Here is a 26,436-nt window from a genome sequence, read left to right as displayed (position 1 = left end):
TAATTCATTTTTCCAATTTAAGGCATTTTTCATGAGATAATATGAAATAAAAAATAAACTTAAAAAACAAACCATACAACTAATGGCCACATACAAGCCTCAGCTCTGTGGCTACATATGTTTTAAGTTTATTTGGTTAGTTTGTTTGTAGTATCCAAATCTAACATAAAATATAGAACACATTACACAATGATTGTTGAAGGGAATTAATGCAAATGAAATCAAACACATTCAAAAATATTTTTAAAGCTTGCTCTAACATATATACACACATGTTTACAAAAAATAGCCCTAATATTAAACAATGTATACATGGATTTTTAAAGACAATTATATACCTCATAAAGCAAATCCTGGTTATTTAATACTTACGAATCAACACCTCTTGAATGTGGATCTGTTGTTTACAGTGGATAAAATATACTAATTTCCTACTCAAGTTCTGCATCTCACATGGATTTGAAACTTTACCTTTTGGTCCAGGGGCAGTCTCCATATAAAAAAATCCACTACTTTACAAAAACATTTAACATAAAAGAGAATAAATCACCAACAGAATTGTCCAGAATGCAGTGGAGTGAATTTAGCCTTTTCTTACTTTACATAAATACTTAAACTGGGCTCCTCTTGACCTGCAAAAACATGAAATAATATTTAAATAATATAATGCTTTCAAAATTTAGTAATTTTAAGTATATAATAGTAAGAGATAAAAAAAAGTCAACTTCTGACCCCAACATACTGTGTCGCATTAAAATGGTAAAATACTGTAGAAAGGATTGCATTCTTGGCAGCATTTTCTGTTTCTAGTAAAATACTAAAATACACCCATAATGTTTTTTTTCTTGTTTTTTGCTTTATAATGGAAAGCAGTAATTTAACTGGTTTCTCACAGCACTTTGTCAAACATTTTTTGTTATTTATGTAACACTGCGATTGCTGGACTTGTGCTTATGCGTCTTGTACTTAATCAAAAATGGTATTTATTCCACTAAAGGTTAGTTGGGTTAGTTTATATCTTATAAGAAAGTTATCACGCAGTGTATTGCCTCTGTTTATTCTCTTTACACAATGTTAAATGAATATTAGAGCTGATCTGTCCTTCAAGAAAAAATGGGTTACACATAGTTTTGGGAATATTTCAACAGTTCTATAAAAAGAACTGGAAAAGAAGAGTCTCTTTATAATTAAGTAATGAGGGAGCCATGGTTCAGTAGCGCACATACACACAGCTGAAAGCCACAAAGAGACCCAACCACCACCAACGGCAAGCCTCCCCATAGCTCTCACATTGCATCAAGTCACTGAGTGATGGGTAATTGTGTAAGGCAAGAGGGAAAAGAGTGGTGAAACGTGTTTCTTTCAGAGAGGGTACCAGCATTTGCACAAATGTATTTCTGGGGTGCCCCGATTAGTTGAGTGCATTCTACTAAAAAAAGAGGGTTCTTTAGAAGTTCTGTGGGCTGAATGATTTACAGAATCATTAATACTTGAGCAATCATTTGAACTTCTAAACGCTTCTGCAACGCTTCTTCAAGACCCATCACGGCTAGTGCACACAAATAAATGACATGTAGACTCATTATAGTTCCTCCTATTAAAAAAGTAAATAATTAAAAAATGTAGTTTCACATTTTAAAGTGCAGTTGAAAGTTGTCTTGGTCTTATTTTGAATTAACACCTCTAGACTTTTTAGGTACACTGCTGTGACTGTGAGTTCGGCAGCTTCAACCAGCTGCTTTGGGAGGGGCAGCCAATCAGAAGAAAGTCTGCTTAAAGGGAGCCATTTCAGACAGTGGATGACCTCAGGGTCTGCACCATGTTCTGGTGTGAGGGAATCCTGCAAAGTTACTCTGATAGAGAACAAGAATTAGACCATAACCAAGAACTGCTAAAAAAGAAATTAATATGTTCCCTTAAAAGGACAGAATGAGAAACGATGGCATGCCAAAAGTTCAGCATTATGAAAATACAACCAGAAGCCATCAGAAAATGGGTACACTGTGGTCATCAGAAGGATAGACATGATCAGCAACAGTACTAAGGCTTTTACAGTTTAATGATGCTCAGTAGGTACAAAGGAACCCAAAGTGTGCCAAGAAGATATCAATTATCATTGTGCCATCACCACCACCACCACTAGCTTAGACTGCTGATACAATGTAGGATGGGTCCATGCTTTTATGTTATTTATGTCAAATTCCGAACCTGCCTGTGTGAATGTTGTAGCAGAAATAAAGTCATCAGACCACACAACATTTTTGAAACTTTCCAGTCTCTAACTTTGGTGGCACTGTGTGACTTGTAGCCTCAGTTTCCTTTCCTTAGGTGCCAGCAGTGCGACCTGGTGTGGTCTGCTGCTTGTCGATCGGCAGGGAACAGCACCCCAACACAGGAAGCCTGGATTGGCCTTCTGCTAAAAAAAATTGTTAACATCTGATCCTATTGATCTTACCCAGTAGGCAGTGCAAAGCTGATGAAGCCTGAGAAGTGAGGGGGCATGCCCAGCTGTAACTACCTCAAAGGCTAGACGTCTTCACTGCCTCCACTGATAATGTCTTGGTTAGATCATGTTTAATAAATTAGTTTATATTTAAGTGAACTTCTTGTCTGAACTCCCTTCCTGTCACCTATTTTAAGCCTTGGGGACTGCACATTGCCAGACTATAATATTGCACCTGTCCCAGTTGACATAAAGACAAACCCAGTAAAAGAACAGAATGCTGTTTAAAATACGGCCTTTAATGTAAAATCAACCAGGGAAGAAAAAAAATGACAAGAGGAAAGAAAAAAACCAGTGACACTATCACGCTTTCAGCCTGTCCTTCAACTCACTGATATGCTTGCTGTCCTCTTAACCATTACTTGAATCTCTGCTTAAAGGCAGTATAATCACAGCGTGCTTAAATGGCAACTAGATCTTCTCAACATACTCTCTTTTCACACATCTTCTGAAATTATATCTCTTCTCACCCATAGAGACATCCAATCACATTATTAATATCTAATCACCAAATATCCAGCCACACCTCAACATCCTCTCTCTATCCATCTGACCTTTCCACATACATGATTTAATATAGGATTTAAGCTTAAATTGCAAACTCACGTCATTGCATTTCTTCCATATTTGTTATATTGGTTAAACTTAAATGTACTTATTTTTTAAAATATTTGATTATATTCTGGTAAGTATTAAGCATCATTTACTATCAGCAAAAATCACATATAAATTATGCTCAGTTTGCCATTTTTATTTATTTATTTATGTTTACTTTTGCTGCTGTGTGATGTCATGGTTATCTCAAGTACACAGCTCTGACTGCCAGTATTGCACTTCCACCCACCTGCAGTTCAAACCTTCTTTTAGGGATGGGCAGCCAATCAGAAGAATGTTGGCTTAAAGGGAGTACAGATATGAACTGAAAATGAAGGCTTGAACAAAGTATATAAAACAACCCCCCCAAAAACTGTGTGTATGAATGTTAATAGTTAACAGTCAAGAAAACATTTGTGCTTATAAGATGAGCCCTTACTTTAGTGAGAGTTTCATTGTATTGTTCAAAGATATGTTTAGAATGTCATGATAGACAGGATTTCCAGTACAAGGATGGATTGCCACGACCATAGCAGACACCAGCATAAACATCATCATCTCATAAACAATTTCAAGAAACTGGCCTTGAAGACCTTGTTTCTGTTGTGTTGCTCAGCTTGTAAGCTGTTGCGATGTCTTGGCTGAGAGCAGATTATTTGTATTTGCTTTGCCCATACCTTCATCACATTCACCAGTTACAAAAAAATCCAAATGCAGACAGTAAGATGAAATGTGTAATTAATTTGTGATCAATGAATAGAATCAATGTTTCTCCAAAGAACAACCTATAGACAGTAGAGAAAAAAAGTGGTACTTTCAGAAGAAAGTTGATAACAGACACGTAATCCACAAAGTAGTAATATACTACGCAGACCATGTCTTCAAGCAGAAGCCCTTAAAGTGGTTGTTTTGCTCAGTTGGCAGGTTGTTGTGAGATGTTGGTTCAGATCAGATTACTTATACTTGCTTTGCCTACGTCTTTGGCATGTTTGTCGGTTACAAATGCAATCTGAGGTGACTGTGAGATAAGGCTTATGATGAAGTTGCGGTCAATAAGCAGAAAAGGAACTGTTTCTCTAAAATGAACGTATATGTTTGTTTGCATTACATTTCCCCCCCTCATTATCATGTTGAATAAACCACTTTGAGATTACTTGAGCTTTACTTGAGTCATTCTGCGCTCCAGATGGGTTAATTGCTTTAATCGTGTTAATTGTGATGATGGATTGATATGCGTTAACATTGACAGCCCTAATTTATTCATGTCTTACTTGAATCAATGTATCAGTTTACACAATTGTGACCTCTCTATGATATTCAAAACTTGTATTGCATTACCTTCTGGGCAATTCTTCCCAGACATTTTTACAGTTAGTTTGAGAGGTATATGGCTCAGGTTAGCATTTCTACAACTGTAAACCAGTTTGTACTGGCAAATATAGGCTATAAATTTCACCAATTATGGAATTCTACAACTTTGGACTGTTTGTGCTATCAAAGCGACCCATACTTCAAAAATAACCAATTTTCTACCCACCATATGTCACAAACCTGTCAAAATAGAACACAAAACTGTCAAAGTTACCCATTATTAGATCTCTAAATAAGTTTCACTTTAATAGGTATTAGAATTGACCTAAGTATGTGGGTAATAAACAATTTGAATAGATGATTAAACTGCTCAACGTTTTAATGACAATATATCCATTCATCTCTTTAGCTTAAGGGTCATGGGGGGCTGGAGCCTATCCCAGCTGCCATAGGGCAAGAGGCAGGGTACATCTTGGACAGGTCATTTGTCTAAAAGGATGATAAAGGCATAAAAAAGAAAAGAAAATACTAATAGCTTACTAAACTATACTATAAGCTAAAACAAATGTCCAGTTTCACAACCATTGTTCTTTTTGTTGTATTCCAAAAAGGAATTTGTATTTCTGGCCAGAATTGAATCGGAAACTTATGCTTGGCAAACAAATGGGCTAACCCGTACACTTTATGAATTATGAAAAACATTCAAGTGATCACATATCAGACAGTTCAAATATCTCTCTAACATGGTATTTTCTTGAAACAAAAGTAAAAGTCTGAAAAAGACTTGTCTGTGGAATCCATTTCAAATGGATTATACCTCCTTATAATACATTTGTTGAGGTTTCCCAGCAAATCAGGTAGTGGCTGTTCTTTTTCTGACGGCCGTACTTTCTTTAGTACTTCTTTGCAGTCCATCTGAAAGACAGGAATCTGTGTTCAGTATATATGCTCAGTTTTGCAGATGTATTTGTCTACCTAAAGTGAGATTAGCACATTGTCTCTAAATATTTACAACACAGACTGACGCTTTTCTTTCCAAACTCCTTAGACTATGATGACCTGGATGACTGAGAACCTTCACAGACTACACAGATTTGTTGTTCTTAAGTTAGAGATGTGTCAAAATAGATAACTTACATCTGATTTCTTAATGAATATTTCCAGGTTTCTCACAATTTCTTTCTCGTTGTCATTTTTGGCATGCTTTTGTAGGATGTCATTCACTTTGCAGAAGAAGTTATTCTGTACGGAACACAAGGACGGATTTATAAGCTTTTAAAAACACATGCATTTACAATTATATAAGTTGGCTAGTGTTTTTTCTGCAGTTTGTAAAAAAAAAAAAAAAAAGACAACTCAAACTTCCAATCAGCAGAACAATTCAAGAAAACTGAATGAATTAAAAGGAACATTGTTTCAAAGACATGAAAAAATGTCTCCTCACCCCACATCCATTGTCAGCCAGGTCAGACACATCCTCCACAAAGAACCTCTGTAAGATCCAAGAAAAAATTACTTTGTCAGGTAACACTTTTAACATATTGAATCAGATAAGGCACCAAAAAATTTAATAGAAAAAATATTTGTAACTGAACATTGCAAACACTTTTTAAAGGTTTTAACAAGTTAGGGCACCAAAAAAATGTTACAAAAATTTCAAGCTAAGTGTCACTCAAACAATTGTGCTTATGCGATGAACCCTTACCTCATTCAGATCTCTGTTGTATTTCTTAGTCAGGTCAATGATATGGTTTAGGTTGTCGTTACTGACAGGATTTGCAGCATATGGATTGATCAGCATGGCCACAGCAGACACCAGCATAAACATCATCATCTCATAAACAATTTCAAGAAACTGGCCTTGAAGACCTTGTTTCTGTTGTGTTGCTCAGCTTGTAAGCTGTTGCGATGTCTTGGCTGAGAGCAGATTATTTGTATTTGCTTTGCCCATACCTTCATCACATTCACCAGTTACAAAAAAATCCAAATGCAGACAGTAAGATGAAATGTGTAATTAATTTGTGATCAATGAATAGAATCAATGTTTCTCCAAAGAACAACCTATAGACAGTAGAGAAAAAAAGTGGTACTTTCAGAAGAAAGTTGATAACAGACACGTAATCCACAAAGTAGTAATATACTACGCAGACCATGTCTTCAAGCAGAAGCCCTTAAAGTGGTTGTTTTGCTCAGTTGGCAGGTTGTTGTGAGATGTTGGTTCAGATCAGATTACTTATACTTGCTTTGCCTACGTCTTTGGCATGTTTGTCGGTTACAAATGCAATCTGAGGTGACTGTGAGATAAGGCTTATGATGAAGTTGCGGTCAATAAGCAGAAAAGGAACTGTTTCTCTAAAATGAACGTATATGTTTGTTTGCATTACATTTCCCCCCTCATTATCATGTTGAATAAACCACTTTGAGATTACTTGAGCTTTACTTGAGTCATTCTGCGCTCCAGATGGGTTAATTGCTTTAATCGTGTTAATTGTGATGATGGATTGATATGCGTTAACATTGACAGCCCTAATTTATTCATGTCTTACTTGAATCAATGTGTCAGTTTACACAATTGTGACCTCTCTATGATATTCAAAACTTGTATTGCATTACCTTCTGGGCAATTCTTCCCAGACATTTTTACAGTTAGTTTGAGAGGTATATGGCTCAGGTTAGCATTTCTACAACTGTAAACCAGTTTGTACTGGCAAATATAGGCTATAAATTTCACCAATTATGGAATTCTACAACTTTGGACTGTTTGTGCTATCAAAGCGACCCATACTTCAAAAATAACCAATTTTCTACCCACCATATGTCACAAACCTGTCAAAATAGAACACAAAACTGTCAAAGTTACCCATTATTAGATCTCTAAATAAGTTTCACTTTAATAGGTATTAGAATTGACCTAAGTATGTGGGTAATAAACAATTTGAATAGATGATTAAACTGCTCAACGTTTTAATGACAATATATCCATTCATCTCTTTAGCTTAAGGGTCATGGGGGGCTGGAGCCTATCCCAGCTGCCATAGGGCAAGAGGCAGGGTACATCTTGGACAGGTCATTTGTCTAAAAGGATGATAAAGGCATAAAAAAGAAAAGAAAATACTAATAGCTTACTAAACTATACTATAAGCTAAAACAAATGTCCAGTTTCACAACCATTGTTCTTTTTGTTGTATTCCAAAAAGGAATTTGTATTTCTGGCCAGAATTGAATCGGAAACTTATGCTTGGCAAACAAATGGGCTAACCCGTACACTTTATGAATTATGAAAAACATTCAAGTGATCACATATCAGACAGTTCAAATATCTCTCTAACATGGTATTTTCTTGAAACAAAAGTAAAAGTCTGAAAAAGACTTGTCTGTGGAATCCATTTCAAATGGATTATACCTCCTTATAATACATTTGTTGAGGTTTCCCAGCAAATCAGGTAGTGGCTGTTCTTTTTCTGACGGCCGTACTTTCTTTAGTACATCTTTGCAGTCCATCTGAAAGACAGGAATCTGTGTTCAGTATATATGCTCAGTTTTGCAGATGTATTTGTCTACCTAAAGTGAGATTAGCACATTGTCTCTAAATATTTACAACACAGACTGACGCTTTTCTTTCCAAACTCCTTAGACTATGATGACCTGGATGACTGAGAACCTTCACAGACTACACAGATTTGTTGTTCTTAAGTTAGAGATGTGTCAAAATAGATAACTTACATCTGATTTCTTAATGAATATTTCCAGGTTTCTCACAATTTCTTTCTCGTTGTCATTTTTGGCATGCTTTTGTAGGATGTCATTCACTTTGCAGAAGAAGTTATTCTGTACGGAACACAAGGACGGATTTATAAGCTTTTAAAAACACATGCATTTACAATTATATAAGTTGGCTAGTGTTTTTTCTGCAGTTTGTAAAAAAAAAAAAAAAAGACAACTCAAACTTCCAATCAGCAGAACAATTCAAGAAAACTGAATGAATTAAAAGGAACATTGTTTCAAAGACATGAAAAAATGTCTCCTCACCCCACATCCATTGTCAGCCAGGTCAGACACATCCTCCACAAAGAACCTCTGTAAGATCCAAGAAAAAATTACTTTGTCAGGTAACACTTTTAACATATTGAATCAGATAAGGCACCAAAAAATTTAATAGAAAAAATATTTGTAACTGAACATTGCAAACACTTTTTAAAGGTTTTAACAGAGGTGGGACCAAGTCATTGTTTTGCAAGTCTCAAGTAAGTCTCAAGTCTTTATCCTCAAGTCTCAAGTCAAGTCTCAAGTAATGTCAGGCAAGTCAGAGTCGAGTCTCAAGTCACTGGTGTAAAAGTCCGAGTCAAGTCACAAGTCTGAAACTTTGAATTTCAAGTCCTTTCGAGTCTTTAAAAAAAAAAAAGAAAAAATAATGTTGCAGTTATGCTAAATGTAAATATTAGACCATGTAATTTTAAAATCTGTGTTTTTCTCAACACATGACAAAATAGTGAACTTAGAAAATATACACAAATTGTGAAATTGCACCTCTTTAAAATGCAGCTCAATTAAACCTAGCTCCAAGAATAATTTTCACCGACAGTTCTGAGATAAGCTGCATGTTATTCTTGGATGCGGTTGTAGGACCAGCTTTAAAATCGCATGACAAAAATATCATACACATTAAAAAAACTGTATCACCAACGTAGCCTGGACAACATTTGCTAGTTAGATGAAGTCAGCTATCTCATCTTAGCATATTTATATGCATATTTATAATCATACGGTTCTTGGAGTGAGTGCATACACTCATGAAGTTTAGTAACTTCAGGTCACTGCAACAAGCCCAGGTACAGTTTACCGACGGATGGGTACAGGACCTTGAAATGCACCGTGTAGAACGAAAGACCATCGTACGTATCATAAGTTTACCAGTCTCACAAATCGTCGTCATAAATACACATTCCTTAACCGTTTATTAATAGGACCTTTGAGCTCAACGGTAATTAATTAGTAGTGGAAATAATTTCTGGTACCCATCACAGAAATGTAGCAGTGACAATAATACTGTATGCTGTAATCGTACTGGGCAATTAGTGATACAAAACAACTGTTTTATCCTGTGAATAAAAGTATATGTTTTTGTCAATGTACCATAATAACAGAAGCGAAACGCAATATTGTGTCAGGACAATTCACTATTTATGCACAATAAATAAAGGAGCATAGCGCGACAATTTCTGTTCAGCGCCAGACTTGCTTGTAACCTATATCACTAATTATGTTATGAAAATGAGGTATTAACTACTAAAAAACACTGACCTTCGTGTAAATGCTTGGAGCAGACTAACCTGTGAGCTGGTGTTCTGGGACGTTATATTTGATCTTTGAATGGCTGCGATCCAGGCCATCCGTCGCGTCTTTGTTACTTTGGAAACATGGCTTGAACAATTTCTCTTCCACGACGTAATCCGATAACAACCGATCTCTTTACCCGTCAGCTTCTCGTGGCTGTCATGCGACCGGCTATTGCAGTTAATAATACAACGGCTTCTTGACATTTTTGTGTTTCTTTTTATCGCTGTATAACTGATTTCAATTGAAAGCCTGCGTGCGCTAGTACCGCTTGCCACGAGTTCCCAGAATCCTTTGCGGTTCTACCCGTGAATGACGTCACATTTTCAATCTCTATATAATATGCATGTTAAATTTTATATTTGGGGTAAAATATCAAGTCTTTTCAAGTAAACCGGTTCAAGTCCAATTCAAGTCCCAAGTCATTGGTGTAAAAGTCCAAGTCAAGTCACAAGTCTTAGAACATTTTTTCAAGTCAAGTCTAAAGTCATAAAATTAATGACTCGAGTCTGACTCGAGTCCAAGTCATGTGACTCGAGTCCACACCTCTGGGTTTTAACAAGTTAGGGCACCAAAAAAATGTTACAAAAATTTCAAGCTAAGTGTCACTCAAACAATTGTGCTTATGCGATGAACCCTTACCTCATTCAGATCTCTGTTGTATTTCTTAGTCAGGTCAATGATACGGTTTAGGTTGTCGTTACTGACAGGATTTGCAGCATATGGATTGATCAGCATGGCCACAGCAGACATCAGCACAAACATCATCATCTCCATACTTGTTGTTCGTTGGCTGAAAAGCAGAAGTCCTTGAAGTTGTTGTGAAGTGCTGGCTGAGAGCAGGTTATTTATACCTGGTCTGTCTACGCCTTCATCACATTTGCCAGTTACAAAAAACCAAAAAACAGTCTGCAGCTCCTTGGCGATAAGATCCATGATTAGTATGTGGTCAATGAGCAGAAACGAAACTATTTTTCTCAGAATAACCAATAGACTTGGTTGCATTACAGAAAAGATGAAAAAAAAAATGGTACTTTCAACAGAAACTTCATTACAGACTGTGATCCACGCAAAGTGATACTGCTGAGAAAAATGGGGGAAGACTCAAACAATCTTAACTTTGATTTGAGGTGTGATTTTAAATCTGGCCAAAGGGGGGAGTCCGGTGACGTAGGCTGTCAAGATGGCAGCTTGAATGGGGAAGCTCCGTCGCAGTGGCAGCTAATTTGCGTTAGACTTAGAACATTGCACTACACAACACTTACAAAATATCACCCCAGGGCTGTGGGAAGCTTGAAGACTCTTTGTGAAAGCTCATAATGCAGAGTCACTAACAAAAACTTACGCTTCAACGGCAAGAAGGCGCTAGCAAGGAAACCTCGGCGAAAGCTAATGATGTGCGCCCGCCCTCACCTTCAATGTCGGATACTATCCAGGCTGCTACAACTGAACAAATGGCCAAGGACATTGCAAGTCCATTGCAACCGAGACACAAGAGAGCAAACTCAATTTTATCCAAATTGCTACGAGGGCAGTGGAGGCTAAGCTAGAGGATATGGCTACTCGAATAAGCAACGCTGAGTCTCACCTGGATTTCCTTGAGGATGCTAGCAGAGTGCTAAAGGAAAATCCTCCTGCTACTAGTGACGAGGTAAACGCTCTACGACAGAAATTAGATGATCTTGAAAACAGAGGATGGAGAAAAATCCTGCACTTTGCTGGCTTTCCCGAGGGCTGTGAGGGTTCGGACGCTCTGACACTCGTGCACAACACAATTCCACAACTCCTTACAACTTCCTGGGCGGGCTGGAGATTGACTGCGCACACCGCAGCCTAGTGAGACGCAAAACTGACAGTCATCCCCCAAAGATCATCATCGCCTGATTTCTACGGTTCCAGGACAGGGAACGGATCGTGGAAGCTGCGCCGAGGCTGGGGCAGCTGAGCTGGAACAACCACCACATCATGATCTTCCCCGACTACTCCAAACTTGTCATGGACAAACGAGCAGCATTTAATCCCTGTAAACGGTTGCTGCACGAAAGGAAAATGAAGTTCTCCCCACTTTTCCCAGCAGTGCTGGTGCTGAAAATGACGGCGGGCAGACGTGAGTTTACCAACCCAAAAAAAGCCCAGGACTACATTCTGTCTTTACCTTAAGGGAGTTATTTACAGTCATGGGCTTGGATTTAAACACAACCTTTTTTTTTTGCCCTAGTGTTAATTAACACGCTATACACGATATACTTTGTACAAACTGTTTAGTTTCAATATTATAGGGCTTCGTGGTTTGATTTCTTGATCAATCAGCTTGATCAATTGCGATTGCAAAATTCTGGCCAAGGTACTAGCAACCAGATTAGATAAGGTCAAGACTTACCTAATACACCCCGACCAAGTCGGTTTTATTTGGACTCGCAGCTCTGCCGATAACATTAGATGCCTAATTGATATTATGTGGGCAACCCAGAATAAATCCCCTACGGGGGACTCTTCTCCAGCTATAGCCCTCTCCCTAGATGCAGAGAAAGCATTTGACAGGGTAGAGTGGTGTTTCCTATTTTGTGTAATGGCTCAAAATTCACAAGGTGGATCAAACTTCTCTACAACAATCTAAGAGCATTACTACTAATGAACCGTATTATATCACAGTCCTTCGACCTCCACAGAGGTACAAGACAGGGCTGCCCACAGAGTCCTCTGCTTTTTGTTCTAGCTTTAGAGCCTCTGGCAGCGACAATACGTAGAGGCCCTAATTTTCCAGGTATCCAGGTCCACAATAATAATCACAAATTGATGCTCTATGCTGACAATGCTCTGGTCCTGATATTGTAGCCAGAACACTCTCTACCTGCTCTCTAAAGAATTATTAACCGGTTCTCTAATATATCAGGATATAGAGTAAATTGGTCAAAGTCTGAAGCGCCCCCTGTGACAGCCTTCTGCCCCAAAACCCTGTTCCAGCCAGGGGATTTCAGCTGGCCTCAGACTGGTATTAAATACTTGGGCATTACGTTCCCCCCTTTGTTATCTAACATAGTTCAGGTTAATTTTGAACCTCTATTGAACACGTTCAGAACCAACATAATTAGATGGTCCCCTTTGTTTCTCACCCTTTGGGGCAAAGTTAACATCATCAAAATGAATTGTGCTCCAAAATTTAATTACCTACTACAAACACTCCCGCTAAAAATCCCATGGTTTAGTCTTGAGAGTACTTTGTGGTCACCACTCCCTCCGATGCACATTTTAACCACCAAGCTCTCACCAGATATACAAACCCACCCCATTCTTTCGTTCCTGTAGACAGTCTGGAAGAAGGTGGCCTTGCTATTAAATTTTAACTCCTACCTTCATACTAAGGCCTCCATATGGCTCAATCCCAAACTCTGCATTAATAAGTCTCCGTTCTTCTGGAGACTGTGGGTCCAGAGAGGGATACTTGTTCTTGGAGACCTGTATCAGGGGAGAATTCTCAAGTCCTTCAACGACCTTAAAGCACAGTTTCAGGTGCCACAGAGTCAGTTTTGGAGATACTTGCAGCTCCGGCACTTATTGCTCAAAACCTTTGGTTCTTCCTCCTCACCACCTCCAATTATTGAATATCTCAGCTACATCAAAAAAATCTTTGGGGGAAGTCATGAAGTCTCTAAATATTACTCAATGCTTGTTAAGGGCACGAGTAAAGGGCTACCTGCCCTCCGATTAGCTTGGGAAGCTGACCTTGGTGTGGTTTTTACAGATCAGGAATGGACTACAATTTTGCAGAATAGTAAAAAGGTGTCCAGGGAACTTAGAACGAGACTAATCCAATTCAAATTACTACACCAGATTTACTGGTCGCCACACAGACTGTACAGGGCAAACCTCATACAGTCCCCTGAATGCTGGGGATGTCAGACTGGGGTGGGCACATTGACCCATATGATTTGAAGCTGTCCTAAAACCCAAATCTTTTGGACTGAGATACATGACTTTATCAAATCAACCATACGATGGGATATTCCTTTTTCACCAAGACTACTCGTTTTGGGGGACCCATCACTCCTTAAACATGCTCTGCCTAAGGCTGCTGAGTGGGTACAGACTGCATTGATGCTGGGGCGTAAACTCATTATCTCCCAGTGGAAGGCCCCTTCCACCCCACCTGTCTCTGTATGGCATGTTCAACTAGGGAGACTTGCTGCACTAGAACAACTCTCATACCGGCTTCTGAATAAAGTGGAAAGCTTCCACCTGAAGTGGGATCCATATCTGTTCAGAGTAAAAGGATCAGACTAGAACTTAGAGTGGCACAGACATTGGGATTCTGACGAAGCACTCTCAGGGATGACAGAGTGTGGCATGCAGCAAGACCCACGTAGTCAAAGGATGGCTGTGTTTTTGTTTGTTTGTTTGTTTTTTTGCTTGTTTGTTTATCTCTTGTTTTGTTTGTCCCCCTTCATTTTGGGTTTGTATTCTCTACTGTTCTGCCGATGCTTTTTTTATGTGACGTAATCTGTATCTACAGTGGACCGTAGTGTTCTAAAATTACAATAGAATATTAATCACAAAAAAATCTGGCCAAAGAGCCAATGATTTTGGTTTCCACTGAAAATTGTTACATCACTTCCTACTCTACAAATTACAGTGAATGGTAGTAAAGATTTTTGACTTGAGACTTTGACTTTGAAAGGGTCTACACGACCGTTCACATTTCAAAAAAAGAAAAAAAAAAGAAAAAAAAAAAGCAAGTTATTAACAGACTGCCATCCACTCAAAGTGGTTACCTGGAAATATACTGTTCAAAGAAATTAGCAGATGTGATTTATTGTTCTGTAAACAGTTGTTACAATGCGGCGTGAGAGAGTTACAATAAAAATATCACACAAATATATTACAACAACCAGAATTTATGACTTTCACTTAAAAAAGAAGCAAATTTGCAGTTGTACAATAACACATCAAGTTGGTTTCTTAAACTTTGTAATGATCAAAGACAGCTACAGATATATTTCTGCTTTCGCAGTTAAAACATAGTTCAACCAAAATAAATCTTTGTCTTGTACTGAATTTGGTATTAATAAATAATAAAAACTGCATAAAAAAAAGAGAAAAATCAGTGATAACTTACCAAACTAATAAAAAAAACAACTAGAATATGAAAAAAATCTTAAATTATAAAAACCCATGACTTTTGAAATACACTTAAAAGAGTTATCACGTTAGCCAGTTCAATGATCTTGAAGGTATTCAGGCAGCTTGTGTTACGTTTCCCATGAAATTTCTTCTCTGAATACATTTGGTGAGGTTTCCCAGCAAATCAGGTAGTGGCTGTTCTTTTTCTGACGGCCCTACTTTCTTTAGTACTTCTTTGCAGTTTATCTGAAAGACAAGAATCTGTGTTCAGTATATCTCTCACTGTTTTGCAGATGTATTTGTATACCTAAAGTGAGGTTAGCACATTGTCTCTAAATATTTACAACACAGATTGACGCATTTCTTTCTAAGCTCCTTAAACTATGATCATGGTTGACTGAGAACCTTCACAGACTACACAGATTTGTTGTTCTTAAGTTGGAGATGTGTCAAAATAGATAACTTACATCTGAGAAAACCCAAAAAAAAACTTACATGTGATTTCTTAATGAATATTTCCAGGTTTCTCAAAATATCTTTCTCTTCGTCATTTTTGGGATGCTTTTGTAGGATGTCATGCACTTTGCAGAAGAAGTTATTCTGTATGAAGCATAAATAAGTAAACTAAGCTTTACAAATAAACATAAATAAAATGTAAAAAAGAGACCACTGTTCTTGTTGTAGTCTCTCAAAAAAAAAAACCTGAATGGAAAACTTGCAAACTGTTTCAAAGACAAGAAGTTTTCTCACCCCACATCCAGATTCAACCAAATGTGTCACATCCTCCACATAGAAACTCTGCAACATTGGTGAGACAAATTGTCACAAACAAGTTTTATGCACCAAAAACGTGAACAAAGCAGAAAAAACACGAGTTAACTAACAACAACAACAACAAAAAGCTCTATGAGTGTTAGGAGTCCAGAAAACAGTTGTGCTTATAAGATGAGCTCCTACCTTAGTGAGATTTTCACTGTATTGTTCAACAAGGTCAATGATACTGTTAAGACTATCGCTGAGAGTAAGATTACGGACAGGATTTGCAGCACATGGACTGATCAGCATGGCCACAGCAGACACCAGCATGAGCATCGTCATCTCCACACTTGTTGATTGTTGGCTGAAAACCTCTAGAAGACGTGTCTTCAAGCAGAAGCCCTTAAAGTGTTTCTGTTGCTCAGATGTCAACTGGCAGGTTGTTGTGAGGTCTTAGATGAGAACAGATTATTTATACTTGCTTTGCCCATGCCTTCGCCCTAATTGTTGGTTACAAAAAACAGCCTAGATACAATCTGAGGTGAATGTCAGATAAGGGACATGAGGATGTTATGGCCAGTAAGCAGAAAAGCAAGCGTTTCTCTGAATTAAAAAAAATGAAAAAGCAACTTATTAACAGATTGTCATCCACTCGAAGTGGTTACCTGGAAATGTACTGTTCAAAGAAATTAAGGGAAGACTTGAACAATCTTATGTTTGAATTAATGGGCTGATTTTTTTTGGTTTCCACTGACTGTTGTTACGTCATTTTTTACTCAACAAATTACGCAGAATATGGCACTAAAGATTTCCAACAAGAATATTTCATTCAGCAAAATCAGATGTTTGAAGTGTTTGTTTGTTGTTAACTTTGTGAGCATATATTGAGTGTAACTGGCAATTTTGCCTCACTTTCATGTTCAAGAAACCAGTCTGAGATGATTTGAGCTGTGAGACATGTTCCCTTGTCCTGCTGGAGGCAGACATCAGAAGATGGGTACACTGTGATCCTACAGGGAGAAATGGACATGAACAGCAACAATACTCAATCAGGCTTTTATGATTTAATGATGCTCAGTTAGTACAAAGTAGTGGTGTGCGACATTGCATATTTTGGTATCGATTCAATACCAAGTAAATACAGGCCAGTATCGCCGATACTGATACTTTTCAATAAATAAGGTGGATGCACCATTGAATTGCTAAATCTCAATTAATTTTCATGAACTTAAGTTTTTTTTATGATGTTTCCTTTTTTAGTATGAAATAGTTAAAACCTAGGACATAATTAGGACAAAATTTACAATTAAATAGAAAATACTTATAGAAAACCAATATTATCAATTTTTTTTGACAAAACCTAAAATGAAAAGTGCACGCAAACCAGTAAACAAATTAAAACAAACAAGTACTGTTGAGAAACTGTAACACAAAAATGACATCTAAAATTCTCAACAAAAAAACAACTGGTGAAAATATAAATAATATGTAAACAATTTAACAACCCCCAAAGCATCTGAGTCACGTCACATGATGGCGCAACATCTAAACACAAGAGGAGGAGGGGGAGTAAAGTGTGCCTGCTCTGTGCTGACACAGGAGCGGCGAGTCCGGCGACCTGGCTGTTTCGTCTTTTCCCAAACCACAGCACTGCAAACAAGAGCGGAACTTAAAGTAAAGAATCAATCTCACCAGGCTAGTATTGATCCGATATCGATGCCGACTTGGTATCGATACAATCGATATTTGGATCGAACCGCCCACCACTAGTACAAAGTGTGCCAAGAAAATATCACTCACATTGCATCACCACCGCCAGCAGCCTAGAGCGTTCATACACGGCAGCATGGATCCATGCTTTAATGTCATTTACACCAAATTCTGAAGCTACTGTCTGAATGTCACAGCAGAAACTAAATCATCAGACCAAACCACATTGTTCACATCCTCTATTTCCCAACTTTGGTGAGCCTGCATGATCTGCAGCTTCAGTTTCGTGTTCCGAGATGTCAGGAGTGTGACCTGGTGCAGTCTTCTGCTACTGTACTCAATTTGATTCAAGGTTCAACATCTTGTTGCAGTTGTGTACCTGACAAAATGCTGGTGATTATATATATATATAACTGATAGACGTTTTTCTGTCAGGTTCGGTGGCTTTTCATCCACATCTACACCCCTTACATGTGGGGTCCCTCAAGGATCTATCCTTGGCCTAGTCCTCTTTTCTCTTTACATGCTCCCATTGGGCTCTATTTTCAGGAAAGATGGAATCTTATTTCACTGCCGATAATCCTCAAATCTACTTTCCTCTTAAAAGAATTCTACAGACTCTCTAAAAGTTTTGCTAGACTTCTTTGATGACATTAATTCATGGTTTGCTTTCAATTTTTTGAATATAAACGATCAAAAAACTGAGATTGTACTATTTGGACCTTCTAACCCTTGTTTTTCTTTTAAGGGTACGGTGGCCCTGAAAGACCAAACGAACTGCAATTTAAGAAAACACTAGAAATAAGAAAAACGCTGCAAAAGCACACAAAATGCAACAGAAATAGGAAAAACGACAACGGAAAAAGGAAAAAACTAAACAGAAATAGGAAAAATGACTACGGAACTAGGAAAAACGAAAACAGAAATAGGAAAAAACATATTTCCAAAAGCACAAGGAAAGTGTTTCTGTGGAGACAATAACCCGTCGGACCAGTTGCAGGAACCAAAATATGCTAAGAATTGCACTGGGAGACTCTTAAAAGAAGTGGAGGATCTATCAGTTTTGTGAGGAAAGAAAAGGTGAGAGGTAAGTTTGTTAGCCTAACTATTAGCCTAAAAATCCGTCATCAGTTTTATATGAATCATGATAAAACACACCTCCCATGTTTTGGGTTCTCAGGGCCACCATATAAGGGTGACCTTGGGCCTCTGGAAAAGTCTAGAACTCCCATTGCAAAAAATCTGGTAGTGTTCTTTAATAGCAATTTTTGATTTGAGAAACAAATAAATTCTGTTGTAAAAGCCAGCTTCTTCCAGCTCAGGGCCTTTGCAAAAATTAAGAACATTTTGTCATCTGCTGACTTCAAGAAAGTAATTCATGCATTCATTTCATCCAGGCTTGACTCCTGTAAAAGTCTTTATTTTGGTATCAGCCAGGCTCTGCTCTCTCGTCTTCTGCTTGTTCAGAATGCTACAGCCCGACACTTGACAGGCACTCGTAAACATGACCATATTTCCCCAGTCTTGGCTCATTTACAGTGGCTTCCAGTACTTTACAGTACAGTAGAAATGATTTTAAGATTTTACTGTTTGTTTTTAAGTCTCTAAATGGATTAGCTCCATCAGACCTCTCTGCTCTTTTAACTAAAACTAATCCAAATAGGTCAGCTGATAAGTTGCTTCTAGTTGTCCCTTGAAGCAGGCTAAAAAACAGTGGAGACCAGGCCTTTGCAATTTCTGCTCCCAAACTTTGTAATAGTGTCTCTTCAAATTAGGATCTGATCCGTCTGAAAACACATTTTTAATCACTAGCTTTTAATTGTGACTGAGTTTTTGTTTTGTTCTTTGTGTGTGTTTGTTAGACTTATAGTCAAGACCGCCTAAACCAAGACCAGGGCAATACCAAGACCAGAGGGCATCGAGACCAAGACAAGACCAAGACAGACCAAGTCAAGACAAAGATAAAGTCGAGACGAGACAGAGACCGAGACAAAAAAAAGTCTTTATACTACAGCCAGATGCTGCTTCGTTTATGGGTGTCAGGCATATTTATGTGTTTTTGCGATGCACCTGCACAGCCCTTCTCACCCCTGTCTACTGTCTCACTCACTTACTGAGAGGACAGACGCACGCTCCACTTGACTGTCGCGTATCTCACCCTCTCTGTTTTTCACATAATGATATTATCCTATATCCTCGCATGTGATTGGCCACAATATGGAGGAATTGGAGCATAGCTGAGCCACTGTGTGAGAGCTGAGCAGTGAAAGGAAATTAAGTGAGGAGGTGGCTCTTGCTCAATGAGAATCGACTCTTCTGATTCACTACAAAGCACTCTCTAAGCACGGCTTTTAGAGCTGATGCTTTTGCGCATGACACATTATCGAACGTTGTGTATCATGGATACTGATTAATATTAATACTGTTACATATTAAACCTAGCCATATTTTCAAATTATGAGGAAAGTTTATATATACGTGATACTGAAAGCTTCAAACCACTATGAATGCTCAGTTTGCGAGTTCTTTTCTATTTACAGAGCTGTGGGATGTCACAGCTGTGGCTGTGAGTTAGCAGCTCCACCCACCTGCTTTGGGTGGAGCTTGTGGTTGTTTTGATTAGACTGCCAATCACAAGGAAGCTGACTTGAAATGCATGCAGTATCAAAGCCAAAGGTTCACTCCAGAGCATGGATGGCATGGGGAACTCTGACAGAGACCAAGAACTGCTGCAAATGAATATAATATCTCCCTATTAAGATGTTGAAAGGGCAGAATGATATGAAACGATCTGCGAAAGGTTCAGTTTTATAAAAATTCAGGTTTAAAATAAAGAAAATAAAATGTTTGTTACAGTAGATTGACACAAAGCATTTCCACACAAATTCCACTTCTGGGCAAATGTGATTTATTGTTCTGTAAACACTTGTTACAATGTGGTGTTAGAGAATTACAATAAAAATATCACTCAAATATATTATTAGAACCAGAATTACTTTTACTTAAAAAAGAAGCAAATTTGCAGTTGTACAAAAACACATTAAGTTGCTTTCTTAAACTTTGTAATGATCAAAGACAGCTACAGATATATTTCTGCTTTTGCAGTTAAAACATAGTTCAACCAAAATAAATCTTTGTCTTGTACTGAATTTAGTATCAATAAATAATAAAAACTGCATAAAAAAGACAGAGAAAAATCAGTGATAACTTACCAAACTATATAAAAAAAATATATAATATGAAAAAAATGCTTGAATTATGAAAACCCATGACTTTTGAAATACACTTAAAAGAGTTATCACGTTAGCCAGTTCAACGATCTTGAAGGTATTCAGGCAGCTTGTGTTACGTTTCCCATGAAATTTCTTCTCTGAATACATTTGGTGAGGTTTCCCAGCAAATCAGGTAGTGGCTGTTCTTTGTCTGACGGCCCTACTTTCTTTAGTACTTCTTTGCAGTTTATCTGAAAGACAGGAATCTGTGTTCAGTATATATGCTCAGTTTTGCAGATGCATTTGTCTACCTAAAGTGAGGTTAGCACATTGTCTCTAAATATTTACAACACAGACTGACGCTTTTCTTTCCAAGCTCCTTAGACTATGATGACCTGGATGACTGAGAACCTTCACAGACTACACAGATTTGTTGTTCTTAAGTTGGAGATGTGTCAAAATAGATAACTTACATCTGATTCCTTAATGAATATTTCCAGGTTTCTCACAATATCTTTCTCGTTGTTATTTTTGGCATGCTTTTGTAGGATGTCATGCACTTTGCAGAAGAAGTTATTCTGTATGGAACACAAGGACGGATTTATAAGCTTTTAAAAACACATGCATTTACAATTATACAAGTTGGCTAGTGTTTTTTCTGCAGTTTGTCAAAATAAATAAATAACCAACTCAAACTGCCAATCAGAAGAACAATTCAAGAAAACTGAATGAATTAAAAGGAACATTGTTTCAAAGACATGAAAAAACGTCTCCTCACTCCACATCCACTGTCAGCCAGGTAAGACACATCCTCCACAAAGAACCTCTGTAAGATCCAAGAAAAAATTACTTTGTCAGCTAACACTTATAACATATTGAATCATTTGTCTAGATAAGGCACCAAAAAATGTAATCGAATTTAATAGAAAAAATATTTGTAACTGAACATTGCAAACACCTTTTAAAGGTTTTAACAAGTTAGGGCACCAAAAAAAATTTCAAGCTAAGTGTCACTCAAACAATTTTGCTTATACGATGAACCCTTACCTCATTCAGATCTCTGTTGTATTTCTCAGTCAGGTCAATGATACGGTTTAGGTTGTCGTTACTGACGGGATTTGCAGCATATGGATTGATCAGCATGGCCACAGCAGACACCAGCACAAACATCATCATCTCCATACTTGTTGTTCGTTGGCTGAAAAGCAGAAGTCCTTGAAGTTGTTGTGAAGTGCTGGCTGAGAGCAGATTATTTATACCTGCTCTGTCTACGCCTTCATTACGTTTGCCAATTACAAAAAAACCAAAAAGCAGTCTGCAGCGCCTTGGCGATAAGATCCATGATTAGTTTGTGGTCAATGAGCAGAAAAGAAACTATTTTCTCAGAATAACCAGACTTGGTTGCATTACAGAAAAGATGAAAAAAAAAAAAGGTACTTTCAAAAGAAACTTCATTACAGACTGTGATCCACGCAAAGTGATTTCTTGGAAGTATACTGCTGAAAAAAATGGGGGAAGACTCAACCAATCTTAACTTCGATTTGCGGTGCGATTTTAAATCTGGCCAAAGGGCCGATGATTTTGGTTTCCACTGAAAATTGTTACATCATTTCCTACTGTACAAATTACAGTGAATGGTAGTGAAGATTTTTGACTTGAGTATTTCATTCACAATCTGATACGTTAATTAAATGTTTCCTTAATCCCTTGGATGGATTCTTACTTTAATGTTGTTATACTAAATTCTGGTTCTACCATCTAAATATTGCAGCAGAAATCGAGACTCAACATACTTGGCGATGATTTAAATGGTTTCTATTGTAGAATTGTAAACTGTAGCCTCACTATGTTATTCTTAGCAAACAGGAGTGGCACCTTATGTGTCTTCTGAGGATGTACCCTTTCTGCGTCGAAGTTCAGTGCAATTGGGCTACAGTACAAGATGTGTTGTGCATTCAGAGATGCTCTTCTGCATACGATCAATCTAACAATTGGCTATTTGACTTAGAGTGTTCTTCCTATTAGCTTAAAGCAGGGGTGGGCAACCACATGCCTCGAGGGCTGGTGTCCTGCAGATTTTAGAAGTGTTCTTGATCCAATATAGCTGATTCAAATGGCTAAATTACCTCCTCAACATGTCCTTTAGTTCTCCACAGGCCTGGTAATGAACTAATCATTTGATTCAGGTGTGTTGACCCAGGGTGAGATCTAAAACGTGCAGGACACCGGCCCTCGAGGCATGGAGTTGCCCACCCCTGGCTTAAAGCAGTCTGGCCATTCTCCCCTGATCTCTGCTATCATGAAAGTATTTTCGCACAGATAATTCGGTTTTACTTTTTCAGTTCATTCTCTGTAAACCTTAGATTGTTGTGTGGGTAAATCCCAGTAGATCAGCAGTTAATGAAATACTCATCTGGAACCAAGAAACTCGTCACGCTCAAAGTGACTTAAATCACTTGTGGTCCTGATTCTGATGCTGTGTTTAAACTTTAGCAGGGCATCATTACCATGGCTGCATGTATAAATATTTGCTTTCCGCCATGTGATTAACTGCTTAGATATTTTTGTTAATGAGCAGTAGAAGAGATATACATACAAAAGTGGCCAGTAAGTGTATATGCATACACACAATGTTAGACTGAGAGGTGGTGGTATCCTTAATATTGTTATCTCAGGTACACAGCTCTGTCAGTCAGTACAGCAGCTCCACCCACCTGCAGGTTAAACCTTCCGTTAGGGATGAGCAACCAATGAGAAAAGTAGCTTAGGGAGTGTAGTTTTCAAGCAAAAGGCTAATTTCAGACAGTGGATGGACTGAGAGTCTGCAGCTCGGTCAGTATAAATGAATCATGCAAAGTTATGCTAACAGAAGCCAAGAACTAAAATACTGAGCCACAAATGACGCCATCATCAAAATGTGATCTTAACAGCCAAATGTGTGTAAAAGTTAATTGTCTTGCTATAAAGCCCAAAGCATTTCCATACAAACTGGGACTTGTGGATAAAAGTGATTTATTATTGTTCTGTAAACACTTGGTTCAATGCAATGTGAGACAATTGCAATAAATATGTAATACAAATATATTAAAAATCCTTAACTTAAATAAAAAATAAATACGCAGTTGTACAATAACATGTCAAGTTGATCTGTTGTGCTGTTTGACGACAGCTACACATACATTTTTAAAAATGCAATTAAACACAGCTCAGTCAGATATGTCTTGGCTAATGTACCGAATATAGCTACTATTAAATAACATCAACTGCATAAAAAGGAAGAAAAATACTGTCTTAAACTATAGAATGAAATAAATATCCAATGCTTGAATTGTGATAAATTACAAAAAGAAAAAAAAAAAAGAACAAAGAAAATGACTTGGAAGCATTATGACAGACAGTCCACAGATCTGGAAGGTATCCAGGCGTGTTTTTATTTTCCACTGAAGTTTCTCTTCTGAATGCATATCTTGAGGTTTTCCAGCAAAGCCGGTATTGGCTTTTCAGTTCTTGCCTTCGGCACAGTCTTCAGTACTTCAGTGCAGTTCACCTGAATGACAAGAAATCAGCTGAGCTCAGTACAATATGTTTTATTGTTTTGCAGATTCTTTGTCTCACCAAAGACACAACAGGTAGATTTAGTACATTGTCTCTAAAGGTGCGTAACACAGATTTGATGTATACCTTATATAGGAAATATGTCAGAGAAGATATCTTACATTTGTGCCGTTAATAAACACTTCCAAGTTTCTCACAATCTCCTTCTCTTTATATTTCTGCTGCTTTGTGGCATGGTTTTCCAGGATCTCGTGCACTTTGCAGATGAAATTATTCTGTATGAAACATAAACAAGTATTAGCGTTACAAATAAACACAATTAAAATGTTAAAAAGAGATCACTGTTCTTATTGCAGTCTCTCAAAAAAGAAACCTGAATGGAAAGCTTGCAAACTGTTTCAAAGACATGAAAAGTAGTCTTCTCACCCCACATCCAGATTCAACCAAGTGTGTCACATCCTCCACATAGATACTCTGCAACGTTGGAGAGACAAATTGTCACAATCAAGTTTTAAAAACTTGAACAAAGCAGAAAAAATAAAAGTAAACTAACAACAAGAACAACAAAAAGCTCTATGAATGCTAAGAGGCAGTTAAATGTATAAGATACGGTCTTACCTCATTCAAAGTTTTACTGTATTCTTGAACAAGGTCAATGATATTGTTTAAGTTCATATTGTAGATGGGATTTGCAGCACATGGACTGATAAGCAGGGCCACAGTAGACACCAGCACAAACGTCATCATCTCCATACTTGTTATTAGTTGGCTGAAAAGCTGAAAAGCCTTTAAAGTATTTCTGCTCAATTGTCAGCTTGCAGGTTGCTGTGAGGTCTTGGCTGATGAACAGATTATTTATACTTGCTTTGCCCACGCCTTCACCACAATTGTCAATTACAAAAAAAACCCCAAATGCAGTCTGCAGCGATGGAGAGATAAGACTCATGATTAAGTTGTGGTCAATACGCAGCTTGAGAAAGGAGAACAGTTTCTCTGAAATGAGTCTATACGGTGGGCTGCATTACAAAAAAGGAGAAGAAGAAAACAACAACAGACATCTATTTACAATGGTTACTTGAAAATATTCTCATAAAGTTGAGAAGACTTGACTAGTCTGAAGTTTGATTTCTGATGTGGTTTTCAATCCCGCCCTCATACAGGTGCTGGTTTTTGTTTAGACTGATTACTATTTCATCCGTTTCTACTGCACAGATTACACAGAGTTTGGCAGTAAACATTTTTCGACTTGATTATTTAATTCATGAACATCTGATGTTTTAGCCGTTTCCTCAATCGTTTGGTCAAACAGTAACTGTAATCTGCAGTTTTGCCCTAATTTTCTTACCAAGAAACAAGTCTGAGATGATTTGAGCTTCGTGATTTATGATCACTATTTTTTTTTTATTAGTCCTTTATCTATCCACGTAAAAATCTCATTGAGATTAAAAAAAGAGAGACCTGGCATCATGGCAACAAAAGTCAAAAATGCATGTACCTCATAAGTATATAACATTTAAAACAAATACAATATCCCCGTACGAACATGTGAAAAATATACAATAACAGATCAAATTAAGAGCGATATTAAAAACAATCACACTGAGTAAAAGAGTTATTCCCTCGTTCCTTTAAGATGGACTTAAACTCCCCCAAGGTAACCAATTCTAATAATTTTAGTTCCTTCTGCAGATTATTCCAGGAAGCAGGGGCAGCGTATTTAAATGCCCTTTCCCCCAATTCTGTTCTGATTTTTGGGACAGATATTGTGAAAATTAAGGCTGTACTGGTTGTGGTTTTTACACATATAAACACATAAATAAGAGGGAACCAGCCCAAGGAGAGATTTATAGGTAATATGGTGCATTATCCTGATGGAAATGCACCATATCATGCTGAATGCAGTGCATCCACTGCTAACCTTTGTATATTGTATATTTTATTTTATACATATGTACACACACACACACACACACACACACACACACACACACACACACACACTTGTATATATACATATTTGGTATGCATATTCAACATTAATGAATCAATGGTACGGAAATGGAGAAAGTAAGGAGAATGAGTTGAGCAAAGTTTGACTTATCTGGCTGTTCTGTTTCACTTAATGCGCCTTATGGTCTGAAAAATACAGTAAGCATATTCCTACGAGAATCCACCCTTGTGTATATGCAACTACCAGCCATTTTGTTAGGTACACCTGTTCAGCTATAGCATCATGTTGACCTTTGAATCAAACAGACTAGCAGCAGATTCTGCTTTTGACATCTAAGAACAGGAAACTCAGTCTACAGTCCACAGAGGCTCACCAAAATGAAACAAGGGGAC

The 26,436-nt window shown here is 37.6% G+C and overlaps 3 protein-coding genes across 3 annotated transcripts; all 3 read right to left on the bottom strand.

Moving 5' to 3' along the window:
• Positions 1-483: 483 nt before the first annotated feature.
• Positions 484-6,017, bottom strand: LOC308386533 (uncharacterized protein). The gene is made up of 4 exons (XM_080866140.1): positions 5,853-6,017; positions 5,546-5,650; positions 5,226-5,323; positions 484-632 (listed from the first exon to the last, which is right to left on the bottom strand). Exons 1-4 carry the CDS (start codon positions 5,946-5,948, stop codon positions 584-586), a joined length of 348 nt encoding a protein of 115 aa, XP_080722266.1. The 5' UTR covers positions 5,949-6,017; the 3' UTR covers positions 484-583.
• A 343-nt stretch (positions 6,018-6,360) lies between these two features.
• LOC308387274 (uncharacterized protein) lies at positions 6,361-10,604 on the bottom strand. The gene is made up of 4 exons (XM_080867222.1): positions 10,385-10,604; positions 8,438-8,485; positions 8,132-8,236; positions 6,361-7,909 (listed from the first exon to the last, which is right to left on the bottom strand). The coding sequence occupies exons 1-4, from the start codon at positions 10,517-10,519 to the stop codon at positions 7,733-7,735; spliced, it is 465 nt and encodes a 154-aa protein (XP_080723348.1). The 5' UTR covers positions 10,520-10,604; the 3' UTR covers positions 6,361-7,732.
• A 6,034-nt stretch (positions 10,605-16,638) lies between these two features.
• On the bottom strand, positions 16,639-26,382 carry LOC308387461 (uncharacterized protein). The gene is made up of 6 exons (XM_080867520.1): positions 24,520-26,382; positions 24,255-24,368; positions 21,586-24,085; positions 21,317-21,364; positions 21,012-21,116; positions 16,639-20,789 (listed from the first exon to the last, which is right to left on the bottom strand). The coding sequence occupies exons 3-6, from the start codon at positions 21,718-21,720 to the stop codon at positions 20,658-20,660; spliced, it is 420 nt and encodes a 139-aa protein (XP_080723646.1). The 5' UTR covers positions 21,721-24,085; positions 24,255-24,368; positions 24,520-26,382; the 3' UTR covers positions 16,639-20,657.
• Positions 26,383-26,436: the final 54 nt, after the last annotated feature.

This window comes from Rhamphochromis sp. 'chilingali', assembly GCF_963969265.1.
Source record: "Rhamphochromis sp. 'chilingali' genome assembly, chromosome: 19".
Lineage (NCBI taxonomy): Eukaryota > Metazoa > Chordata > Actinopteri > Cichliformes > Cichlidae > Rhamphochromis > Rhamphochromis sp. 'chilingali'.
The sequence above is the reverse complement of the archived record's forward strand: the minus strand, read 5'-3'. Positions and strand labels throughout refer to the sequence as shown.

Excerpts from the sequence above, each read along its gene's own strand:
- LOC308386533 (XM_080866140.1), bottom strand. The coding sequence starts at position 5,948 with ATGTTAAAAGTGTTACCTGACAAAGTAATTTTTTCTTGGATCTTACAG. Across the intron at positions 5,324-5,545 it reads TATTCATTAAGAAATCAGAT|ATGGACTGCAAAGAAGTACT; the intron begins GTAAGTTATCTA and ends CCTGTCTTTCAG. Across the intron at positions 633-5,225 it reads AACAAATGTATTATAAGGAG|GTCAAGAGGAGCCCAGTTTA; the intron begins GTATAATCCATT and ends ATGTTTTTGCAG.
- LOC308387461 (XM_080867520.1), bottom strand. The coding sequence starts at position 21,720 with ATGGAGATGATGATGTTTGTGCTGGTGTCTGCTGTGGCCATGCTGATC. Across the intron at positions 21,365-21,585 it reads ACAACAGAGATCTGAATGAG|AGGTTCTTTGTGGAGGATGT; the intron begins GTAAGGGTTCAT and ends TGGATCTTACAG. Across the intron at positions 20,790-21,011 it reads TATTCATTAAGGAATCAGAT|ATAAACTGCAAAGAAGTACT; the intron begins GTAAGTTATCTA and ends CCTGTCTTTCAG.
- LOC308387274 (XM_080867222.1), bottom strand. The coding sequence starts at position 10,519 with ATGGAGATGATGATGTTTGTGCTGATGTCTGCTGTGGCCATGCTGATC. Across the intron at positions 8,237-8,437 it reads TGGCTGACAATGGATGTGGG|AATAACTTCTTCTGCAAAGT; the intron begins GTGAGGAGACAT and ends TGTTCCGTACAG. Across the intron at positions 7,910-8,131 it reads TATTCATTAAGAAATCAGAT|ATGGACTGCAAAGATGTACT; the intron begins GTAAGTTATCTA and ends CCTGTCTTTCAG.